This window comes from Cottoperca gobio, chromosome 17 (genome assembly GCF_900634415.1).
Source record: "Cottoperca gobio chromosome 17, fCotGob3.1, whole genome shotgun sequence".
In the NCBI taxonomy this organism is placed as follows: Eukaryota; Metazoa; Chordata; class Actinopteri; order Perciformes; family Bovichtidae; genus Cottoperca; species Cottoperca gobio.
In genome coordinates this window covers 20,182,059-20,194,261 of record NC_041371.1, presented here as the reverse complement: position 1 = coordinate 20,194,261, position 12,203 = coordinate 20,182,059, and the positions used below count along the sequence as shown (strand labels likewise).

At 40.1% G+C, this 12,203-nt stretch overlaps 1 protein-coding gene across 3 annotated transcripts in view; it reads left to right on the top strand.

The window, feature by feature from the left end:
* The window catches only part of LOC115022201 (cAMP-specific 3',5'-cyclic phosphodiesterase 4B-like), a 53,302-nt gene that overhangs the window by 18,922 nt on the left and 22,177 nt on the right, over positions 1 to 12,203 (top strand). For all 3 annotated transcript variants that reach the window (XM_029453140.1, XM_029453138.1, XM_029453139.1), the window contains 4 exons: positions 3,736 to 3,930; positions 4,044 to 4,080; positions 6,136 to 6,206; positions 7,595 to 7,644. In XM_029453140.1, the coding sequence (XP_029309000.1) occupies positions 3,736 to 3,930; positions 4,044 to 4,080; positions 6,136 to 6,206; positions 7,595 to 7,644 (353 nt within the window). The remainder of the gene's footprint in view (positions 1 to 3,735; positions 3,931 to 4,043; positions 4,081 to 6,135; positions 6,207 to 7,594; positions 7,645 to 12,203) is intronic.

The following is a 12,203-nucleotide window of genomic DNA, read 5'->3' as shown; positions in this document are numbered from 1 at the left end:
CTGATTGACTACAGTCAAGTACAGTCCACTCATGGCTCTATAAATAAACTTGGTCTCTCAGAGGGCTTTACAATCTGTAACGTCCTACCCATCCTAAATTAAGGCGAGACATTTTTGAAGTTTTGAATCTGGGCTGCTTTGATTCCATAACATGTTTCAGATTCAGGAAAACATTTAGGTGTTAACTTTATGAACTTTGTCTATTTGCATCTGTAGATTTCTTGTTAAATCACAAAGTTAGCGTTAGATAATGCCTCTTGCATTATTAGACATACAGTCTCAGAATACAAAAAAATAATTGTCTTAAGTAATGAACTGGAGAAGTTGAAAGGTGATCTGTATTTGTTCAAATGTTTGCCCCACTTGTGTGTAGTGTCTCCCTTTAACACATCTTGGGAACCTTGTCCCACACACCTCCACTCTACTAACAGTGTCCTCTGACCATCGCAGCCCTGCTCTGTACCTGAATAAGGAGGGAACGGCAGTCTCACTGTATGCTGCTTTAATTCTTAATAGAGGAAAACAAACCTTTGTGAATTAGCTTGATCATCTTTGAAGTACCTCAAGGACCTAAAGAGACTTGCAAAGCAGAAATCTCAATGTGTTGCCTGACATTGTCTATGTTCACGGTGTTTGCGATTTTATACAGATGTGATGTGACCTGAAAGCCACAGGCTGTGCAGACAGATGCTTTTTATTTTCTGGTAAATATCTTATTGTAACACCATATTACAGCAGTCCATATGCACGTAATTTACATTTTCACAGTTGACAGATGAAACGTGGGATTGTTCCACTTTAATACCTCCCTGTCACCGTAAACTCTCTTGCATATGCTTTTATAGGCCATCATAGGTAGCCAAGCAAAGGGCGGGTAGGATGAGGAACGCACTGACTAATCTGCAGTGGTTTAATACAGAGGGGAAAGGGACAGGCGGTCAGATAAACCAAGCAACTGTGAGTGTTCCAGCCCAGATCTGCCAGTTAGCGTCTGCCAAGCCTACGTTGTTCCAGCACGTGGCCTGTTACACTCAGAGACAGACTTCTTTCTGTGCAGTGAGTGAGCAGCAGCCACAGTATCGGTGCTTTTGGTTGCCTGATGAGAAGGGAGGAGGTGGAAGGGAGAGAAGAATGCCGCGGAGGTCCCCTAGGTGCAGGGTTGGGCACTTTGACTTCAGCGAGGAAGTGGTCAGTGGAGCACACCTATCGGCTCCCAGGTGATTCTTTAGTCTCTGAAATGATCTAAATTGCTAAATTAGCTAAGTTGTTGATGTAGATGTCTCCTTGTGTGTCTTTTCTCTCTACATGCGTCCATCTGTTTAGAATGATTGCAACGTGAAATTGTAACGTTTACATCACATTTCCAAAAAAGTGAGTTTTATTATTATATTTATATATTATATTATTTTTTGTACCTCGGCCGATGCTGTGAGCTTTACAGTAAATTTGTCCTAATCGATCAGCAGAGAAATAATCTGCAACTATTTTGATAATCAATTAAAAAAAAATCTTTTTTCAGCCTCTCAGATATAGAGATTTCCTGCTTTTCTGTTGTGTATAGTATTAAACTGAATATATTTGAGTTGGACTCACAAAACAGCACCTAAAGTCTTGGGCATTGAGAAACTGGGATGGACATTTGTCCCAATTTCACAGACCAATCGCTTAATCTAGAATATAATGTTCAGATTAATCAATAATGAAAGTAATCATTAGTTGCAGCCCTACTTTGCAGTATAAAGGATTAGGATCTACAGAAATGATGCGTCATTGACATACTGTGGTATCCTTCTTATGTTAGATTAAGAGATCAGATCCCTGTAGGTGAAGCGTGCTGTTGAGTGTTGTATGAAGATGGGATTTAGATGACGTTTGTTGCTCGGCCTGTGCGTAATCAGAGTTCAGAGTTTGCACATTTCACATTAATCTGAGTTTTACTGGCAGAGGTGTGGGATTGAGTGCGTCTCTGGGTTATGTGCCTGGTTAATCCCACATGTCGCAGCAATGACAGGCGGGTGGGGGGGTGTTAATGTGGGGTAAATGGTGAAGTGACCTTTGGGTCTGTCAGTCCATTACAAGATGGATTTCAGATTAGAGTGCGTTTTGTGAAAGCTATAAAATGTGCGATTGTTTTTCACACTTGCAGACACTTCCCTTCTGCAACTGGACAAAAAAACCAAGTCTTATTATCCACGCTGTACTGAAGGATTTAGCGAGAGTGTCTCGTGATTTGTGGCATCTGCTGTTCCTGCGGGGCATTGATACTTTGACCTTTCCTTCTAAACTACGATCCATCCGACCTGATCATCTGGTTACACAATAGCTTGTCTTCTCCTTCTGCTGCACCCACTCCATGAGGACAAACAGATTACATCCGTCAGCAGCAGTGCGCATGCTGGGTACATGGACTGTAGATGTTTGCATTATGTTTACACAAAATGCATATGCTTTGTGTCAAATCTGCTGCTTGTCGGTTTATCTTGATGAGTTCACTGTTGGGATTTGTACTGTTTTTTTTATAATTGCATATTTCTTTGAAGGTCTGGGACGAGCATTGGAAATGAGCTTAGACTTAAACTATTTGATTATATGTTGCATTAGACTTTATTTTATTAAGGACCATTAAGGTAAATAGACTTTTTAATACAGGTAAATCTTGGACCTGGTCATTTTTAAAGTAGCTCACAAGCCAACAAAGTGTGGGCACCCCTGCACTAGAATATGCCCGACATCACACCCTAAAGAGCTAATCTCTCTGTCTGCTGGCTTGTTACTCCTGAGTGGGGATGAGTGGAGCTGTCATAGACAGTAGAGACGGACAACAACCCCCCCCCCCCCCCCCCCCTCCCACTGACCAGCAAAGCATACTTATTTAATGAGCACAATAGTTTGGTTTTTGGGCCATGGGTGGGTGACTAATAATTTTTAGGCTTTATGCAACCATCTCTTTCCTGGATGGGATTTGTGAACATGTTGTGTAAGCCAGTACTTACAGTAGTGGCAGCTTATTGAAGCCGTGCATGATGATGATGATGATGATGATGATGATGATGATGATGATGATGATGATGATGATGATGATGATGATTTGAGAGTAAATGATTAAATTGATGATTGATCAGACGAGGGTTATTATATAAATTGAAAATAAGCAGCAAAAAATATTGTTTGTAAACGGAAGCTAAATAAAAACAATATCCTCTTAGAAAAACTAAAACTTTATTGCTTGGTTAAAAAAAAAAAAAAAGACAATAAAATAAAACTTTTATCTCCAAATTTCCTCCAAAGAACGGAAAAATCGATACGGCAGGAATTCCCGTCAACTCTCGTGACATCGAGCCACTGAAATTAAAACTTTAAATTGACATTCCAGGAGACGGCACTATGCCAGCAATTTGTTTTAGCAACTTTGGTCGTGAACAATACTCAAGTTGATTCCCAAATCAGAAGATTAAAATATGTTAGCCATGCCAACCATGTATTCTGTATGTAACTGTAGCTACAGACTTCTGAGACATTACAAACTAAACTACTGTAAAACTAAATATATAAAAACTAACTAAACTAAATAACTCATTGAAAATGCTGAACTATTATAACCTTGGATCGGACTCCATAAAGGTGATGATTTAGGAATGACTACGAACCATTCACGGATTAAATTGCTCTCTAAATACAAAAAGAACATTTGTTTATTTAACTGATTTACTTTAGTTTGTTTCTCTCTCCTCTTAGCTTTGAAGGGGAGAATGGTCCTTCGTTGTGCTGCAGTCCTTCAGACCTGCAGGCGTCCCCGGGTTCAGGTCTGGTTCTCCATCCCAACCAGGCGGGCCATGGTCAGCGGCGGGAGTCCTTCCTGTACCGCTCTGACAGCGACTACGATCTATCGCCAAAGTCCTTGTCTCGAAACTCTTCCATTGTTGGAGAACTGTGAGTTGAAACGATCGAGAGAGAGAGAGAGAGAGAGAGAGAGAGCGAGCTCCATCAAATTCACTATGTTCAACTGTGTACTGGTCTTTAATAGGTTTTCCATCCCATTTCAGGCACGGAGAAGACTTGATTGTGACTCCATTTGCTCAGGTAAGAGCCGCTTATAAAACAAATCTACTCCAAAGAACGTCAAAGTCATCTGAATGATGTTTTGCTAGGTAGCATGTTTGGCAAACACGAGGGCTTTTTAAGAAGTGAAGCATCTCATTGATCCAGTCACTCACTCACTCAGGCGTAATTAAACAATCTGCCCCCTGTTGGCCTATAGTAGGCATGACAAGGTCATTTTTGACTCTTCATTAGGGCAATAGGCATACCTGTCAACCCTCCCGATTATCCCATATTTTTAACCTTTCAAAAAGAAAAATAGGTCTAATTAAAAAGTGTAAAGTGGCCTCCGGTAGAGCAGGTGGCAGTATTATGTTTAACTTTAGCTGAAAAACGTTATCTGCCAGTAAACACACAGAAGAAGAAAACAGGAACAATAACACAGAAGAAGACGAAAACATGATGAGAGTCACAGTGACCGGGAGATAGTTGTACCTGCCAAACAAGTTCAAACTTTATGTAAGTACCACATGAGAGGAGACCTTCACTTATTTATTAAAAGCAGAGTCGGGCAAACTCGTGCTTTTTGTAAAGTGTGCCATTCAGATGTTAGCATCGCACACGGCGGAATAAGAGATGTTCACCAGCATGAACAATCGTCCAAGCACAAGCACAAGCACAAGCACAAGCACACCAAGAGGCACAAAACATTCACTGTCAATGACTTCATGTGTGATAAGAACTGTGTCAGAGGCAGACCAAGTGACCGGAGCTGAGGGAAAGATGTCGATGCTTTGTGCTTAAAAATAATGTAGCCTTCAGCTTCTGCGATGATTTCAGTCGCAGTGGAGCGGACATGTTTCCCGACTCTGACATCGCAAGGAAGTCCTCGTCGGGGGAAACAAAAGCCACACAACTCATCCATCATCAAATAAATTGATGATAATAACTCATCAAATAAATCTTATAAACATGTCCGTACAAGTAATGAATACTTTACATAAACATGTATTTCCTGAATGTATATACCGTCCTTTAGGTGTTTACATTTACATTATATGGGTAGGGGCTGGGGGGCTGAGAGCTGTTAAAATATGGGCGGTGTCCGCCAAAAAATGTTGACAGGTATGGCAACACATTTTTAACTGATAGATATTACCATGAAATGTCCCCAGTTCATTACTAACATTAAGACAATTATTAAGTTTTTCTGCAATTTTGTTGACGTTTTAAAGTCAAAGGTTTTTACTGAGGGAATTTTTAAAATCTATCTCCATAAATCAGAAAATACTGTCAACAGCCATTGAAAGAAAAATCCACTGTTTTTAGTAATAAACTAGAATATAAATCGTGCTATGAATGATATATGAACACAGCCCTGAATGAAACTGAAAGCTTGGTGTAAGAGCTGAAGTGGAGATTTCTGGAGTCGGAGGAAAAAAACTCATTTTGAGAAAACTGCCTTTAAAGATCTGTATTATAAAATTCATACACTTTGTAGACTCTGCAGGTGAATAGGAACAATCTTTAACTGATTCATGTCACCATGAAACTGCATTACCACAATTATTATTTGTATTACGAGTTTTCCAAATGTTTTACGTTTAAATAAGCAAATGAGGGATTAGACTTGGAAGACAGGGAATTCTTGGTGCTGCTGTAACTATACAGCTATAGTTGTGCCCCTTGTCACAACATATGTAAGAGGAAATCCAGTTTTATGAGCCTTCTGAATTAACCTTGTAGGAACTACTGATGTGCATAAGGTAAATAATTGATGTGTGCTGGTTTGGGTGGGAGTGGGGCTGACGTGCTCTCAGCATTAAGAGGCAGCTGCAAAGACTGAAATCACTGCTAATCATCTATTTACAATTACTCAGTCCCAACAATTAGTCAATCAGTGTCAACTATCGGCTGCCTTTCTTTGCAAACAAGAATACTTCATATCGTAAAAAATACAGAAAACATTTTTTGCAGTATACACACGTACACACACGTGTCATCTTAGTGAAATGTATCATTGTGAGCAGGATATATTCTTTCAAGTCCCCTTATTTACTTGTTCATGCTGATATTTTTTTTCTTTTGTTTTTTAAGGTTCTGGCAAGCCTTCGGACTGTCAGGAACAATTTCACCACCTTGACAAATGTCCAGTGTGCATCCAATAAGTAAGTCATCTCATCATTTTATTTAAGTATGTGCTTGTGTGTTGTGAGACTGACTACATGCTGCAGAATGCTTTTTTATTGTCAATTGTGAGCTGAAAGAAATACTCTCATTAAATCTGCATGTTGACTTTAGCTTTCAAGAATATGTTTTAGATGCTACAATTCAAGATGCCAGAGTGTCTCACTTGGGGGCGCCAATGCATCAGAAATGTGTCTAATGCTCTTGTGTGATGAAGGAAGCACTCAAATTAAACCAAGCATAGACTCTGCTATCCAGATAATCTTGTGCTTTTAATGCCACAGCCGGTTTGCAGCAGCATAAAGTGACATTTTATTACATTTTTTGGTGGAAAACAGGGTGACCTGGTCTTATTTGACTGCATGAAGGCTTCCTCTGATCACTGAACCAGATCAGTGGCTGCAGTTGCATCAGGCTTACCAGAGGTGGACAGAGAGGCAATACAACCTTGGAGAGGGAGAGGGAGAGAGAGAGGGAGAGGAGAGAGAGAGGAGGAGGAGAGAGAGGGAGAGAGGAGGGAGAGAGAGGAGATAGAGAGAGGAGAGAGAGGGAGGAGTGGGAGAAGAGAAGATCGCTTTTTCGAGGATATAGAGCTCTCTCTCTTTTTCTCTGATCTCGCATCTGGCCCGAGGTCTCTCTTCGTTCTCCCTCTCTTTCTCTCTTCTCTCTCTCTTTCTCTCTCTTTCTCTCTTTCTGCTTTCTCTCTCTTTTTCTCTTTCTCTCTCTTTTTCTCTTTTCTCTCTTTTTCTCTTTTCTCTTCTCTCTCTCTTCTCTCTCTCTCTCTTTCTCTCTCTCTTTCTCCTCTCTTTTTTTCTCTCTCTCTCTGCTCTCTCTCTCTCTCTCTCTCTCTCTCTTTTTTCTCCCTCTCTCCTCTTTTTCTCTCTCTTCTCTCTATTTCTGTTTCTCTTGTCTCTTCTCTTCTCTTTCTTCTCTCTTCTTCTTCTCTTTCTCTCTCTTCTCTCTCTCGTTTCTCTCTCTCTTCTCCTTCTCTTTCTCTTCTCTTTTTCTCTTTCTCTTCTTCTTCTCTTCTCTCTCTCTTTCTCTCTCTCTTCTCTTCGTCTTTTCTCTCTCTTTCTTCTCTTTCTTCTCTTCGTCTCTCTTCTCTTCTCTCTCTATCTTTCTCTCTCTCCCTTCCTCTTCGAAGAGGGAAGAGGAGAGGGAGATGAATTAGACATGACAATGTCACATGGTAGAAAATCTGTCCTGCATCCAGTTCTGAGAACTGAGGGAGCATCTGTTTTGTGTTTGTGTTGAGGCAACAATATCTACTGTTTAAACCAAATCACACTGAAAAATATTAATGCAACCATTTGTTCACATCAGGGCTCCTGATTTTAATAGTTAGTGGCTTGTTTCTCTCTGGTTGCAGGAGGTCTCCTGCTGCGAATCAGCCTTCTGTCACCAAAGTCTGTCTGTCAGGTGAGTCCTATCATAAGCTGCAATAAGCGAAGACATTCTGCAGCGGAAGCCAAGTGTGGCTGCAGGAGGATTTGAAAATGCAGGGTTTGCATGTGACTAGAACTTGTCAACAACATTTATCATTTGAAGGATGTAAAACAATGAAAAGCAAGTACACAGCAAGTTACTATTCCTTTTGTATATATACATTTAAAACAAGAACAACACAGAGACACACAAAACATAATGTACAAAAGGGAAACAACTAAATATACACTTGAATGACATAATATTCTGTGTTACCTTCTGAGGGAAAACACAGAAAGGTAAAAGTACATATCATCAGTACTGACATGTTCAGACACTTAAACAGGCATGCACTCATACATACATTATGTTTGTATACTTCTTACAGTGCTTCTAAAAGCCATTTCCCACTTGTGGAGGAAGAAGCTTTTTCACGCCCAATTGCGATGCATACAATTTAAAATGATGCATCATTCTGCTTGTAAGCACGTTAGTACAGTCTCATACACACCTGATACTTAATAACATAGATTGTGCTTTTGCAAACACAACACACCTTCACATGTCATATTCAGTCTTCCTCATGCAAATGCTTAATCGGTGCCTACTGGCTTTAGATTAAACTGTCATCGCTTATTTTGAACTTTCCCACATCACCACAGTAGTAGATGTTTACACCACCAGCTGTTATCTATACATGTTTTTGCGTAAACTGTAATTGTAAACAGTTTTTTTAAATTGATAATGGGAAACTTTGACTTGATAACAATAAAACAATTCCCATGCACTGACGTTGAGAGTGGACAGAATGAGAGAAGGAGGGTGAGATTCAGATCAGGTAGATGAGAAGGAGGGAAAGCACAGATAGAAAGAAAGGGAGGAGGGAGGCTGGGAATATTGGTTCCTGCTGCACTGGTTCTTCAAGCCTGATTGACGTCAGCTCTCCACTTCCTACCAGCACAGATGGGCTGCTGGGAGCGTCCCGCAGCAGGAAAACATACAAGATGACTGCGAGTCTCTTATTGTCCTTCCTCCTCCACACTTCTCACAAACCATGACCTTCTTAAAGTAATCTCTAACGCGCTGTTGTTGGCTTCCATCGTGATGCATGGGGAAGATGGAATGAGAAAGTGATTAAGTGTGTTCTCTGTAACTCTGTAAGTTAGTTGGAAACCTCTTGACTCACGCTACACTTTACTTTATTAGTTTTCCTAATGCAGCCTCGTCCAGACTTCCTCAAAGACTAGATGGAATTTTAAATAAAAACATGATATTTTACTCAAATACAGTGTTTCTCAAACTGCTTGCGAGCCTAGTGGAGTAGCATATATGTCTTGTCTCAATATTAAATCCACTCGTATGTCAATTCAAACATTATTATTTTATATTGGATGTTTTCTCATGTTTTTGGACTTCAGCAATGAAACCGACAGTTTTTTGACCACAGTGTAAAAGTTGTTTTTGAAAGGCTAAACAGCAACAAATAGACTACACAGAGACGTGTGTGTACGTGTGTGTACGTGTGTCTACGTGTGTGTACGTGTGTGTACGTGTGTGTACGTGTGTGTACGTGTGTATACGTGTGTCTACGTGTGTCTACGTGTGTCTACGTGTGTGTACGTGATGTACACGTGTGTACGTGTGTTTCTGTTAGACTGAGTGTCAATATAGTTGTTGTTTTGTTTATGGCAGAAAAGTGCTGGCAGGGCCCCGGGGAGCACAGCACCTTTCTGAAAAGTAGAAGCGCTCAGAGCGGCCGCAGAGAGCTCAGAAAAAAGACTCTATGTGGACACTCGCCACTCTTTGACTCTCAAGTTATTAATAATAATTATTCGAATGTCAAAGCTATGAATGGTAGGCCCCAGCCTTATAACTATATCATTTGCAATTTGTAATTTACTGTTGAAGCATTGTTTTGGGGTTATCTGGGGAGTTACAGTAGACGGTCAGTGAGGGGTTTTTATTGGACAAGTGCTCCTTGGTCTGAAAAAGGTTTGAGAAAAACTGCGGTCGTCCCACTATAGAATATCACCGTTGTCAACTTTTCCTGAGCATACAAAGAACACACAGTACACCTGCCGCTACAGTAAATAATAGTAATTGTTCAGGAGGAGACCATAACAATTAACAATATCACAAGGACTGAGGCCCTCATATCCTCCCTCGTGCTGCTTTCTGTCTCGGTTTCACCAACTCTTTGACCGGAAAAGGATAACAGATTTTTCCTGTTTTGCGTCTGTGTTTTCAGTGAGGGAATATCCCCAATTGTGGAAAAGATACAGTACCTTCGTCTTTCTGGGCATGAGCTCAGCGTGTCTGATCAGGAGCTCCGTGAAACTTTGAATTACCTCATTTTTTAAAGGGAGTTGAGTTGGACACAGTGAAATGAAGTTAGGCATTAATTCCTGTAGGAAGAAGGTGATGTTAGATAGAGTGAGTGGACTCAGGGCAGAGGGAGAGAGAAGCCAGATTTTTAGCAGGGATTGAGATGGGGAAGAAAGAAAACACAGCAAGGGTCAGAGAGGGACGTCACAGATGAGCCTTTTTATCAGATCTGATGTGGATGAAGCAAAAACAAAGATGGGATGAAATAAACAAAAAGAGTGTGTGTGTGTAAAGATTTGCTCAGTTGCAAATGCGTCACTTCAGATTGTTTACGCCGTTGATCATTCGTCTTGACCCCATCACATGCTGTCCCGGGGAGCCCCGTGGCCAACAAAGGACTCCCTCTTCCCAGGATGATTCATTTTACAGGCACTGCCAGATAAATAGTACTTTTGGGGAAAATGCTAGATCATGAGGTCTTTCACTGTCCAGTACTGGTGATTTAATCTGTAACTCATTAGATGAATATTGTCCTAGATGGTCGGGACTCCAGGGTCCATGGTCTGTCATTTTAACAAGAAGGGGACGTAAAACCGCATCATGTTCTTGGAGGGAATGTTCCCTTTGACTGGCCTTGAGAAATTAATGTTTACACAACGCCTTTTAAACAGCGCTGCCTTAAAACATTAAAGTGGTAGGCCGCTTTAGTTAGACTTGCATTTGCCCCACCATATGAGGACAAATAAACCCGTGCCCCAGTTTCACGTACACATTCAACAATTCTGCTTCATTTTATTGTGTGCGTTTTTAGATTGAAGCTTAAATGTTTTAAATATGGCATTCAGGGAGTAGTTGTATCGTGGAGTAGTGTCGTCCCTAAGAATTGAGTTGTTTCCTTTATTTCCAGTCTTTATGCTAAGCTAAGCTAAATGTCTGCTGACTGTAGACTTATACTAGACATATGTTGTGGTAGCAATCTTCTAATTTAACCGCAAAAAAAGTGAATAAGTGTGAACTATTCCTTTTTTATTCATATAATCTGCTATATATATTCTGTGAGGTGAATTATATTTTATTCAGTTCATCCTACAGAGTCGAGTTGTTTCCAGTCATATCAGTAGGTTTTCACGTACAAGGAATTTGCTTTGCCGTATGTTTGTTAGGCACCAGCCTAACATAAAGAGAAATACAAAATATATAAATAAATAAGAGCAAGTACAACAAAAAACTTGAATATAGAAAAGAAGAGAATTACTTTTCTTTTCTATATTCAAGGTTTATTTTGTACTTGCTCTTATTTATTTATATATATGTATATATATATATTTGTTTTTATTATGAATACTATAAAAGTATGTACAATATATCTGAATCAGAATGAAAGAGCTGTGCAGTTTTTAGAAGTGGATGTTTGTGCAGAAATGTGCAAAGGTATTGTATTAGAATCAATGAAGGTAGCTGGGACCCATCATTGTTGCATCTTAATACACTATCCTTCAGTATAATATTGCTATTTGTTTCCATTGCAATGCCCTTTAATCAAGTTTAATTCAAGGGAGAAAGGTTTGAGCACCATTGTGTAACACGGCCCTCACACAGACTTATACGTAAGCTATGATGCTTTTAAGTGTTTCCGTCCTTTTCCTTGTATTTGTTGTGCCCCTTGTTGTCTCTTTGTGGGACGCATGGCAGCTTCTCAAAAAGCCGGTTCCCGAGAACTCACTGCAGTTCAAACTGTGCAAAAATGAATTCAGTCCGGAAAACAACTGCCTTCAAACACACACGTTCTGCCTGGAAGTGAACTGACACATGATTGTGTGCATACACTGCCGAGGGTGTGGAGCTCCAAACAATGAGCGTTACTCATTTTTCTTTTGTCTCTTTTAGTAAACAGGTCCTGAAAGAGAAGTGATGAAAGACTAACCTGAAACGGGTTATTCTGACAGCATGTATCAATCACCAGTCATTTACGCTTTAATGACAAATAACAAGGATTCCTTTACTTTTAAATCAGTGTATAAGTGTTCGTGGGTAGTTGTGTAAGTGCAAGTCTGTGATCATGCATAAAAGTGCACAATGAAAGATATACCGTAGAAGCCCATTGTAAGGACGAAGCAAACCAGTGGTGTATGTAATTATCAGGCTAGGAAATTGTGTCCAATTATTTGTAGTTAAATATTTCAGTATCTGTCATTTGGCAACACTGATGATCTTTTACCTGCTCACTA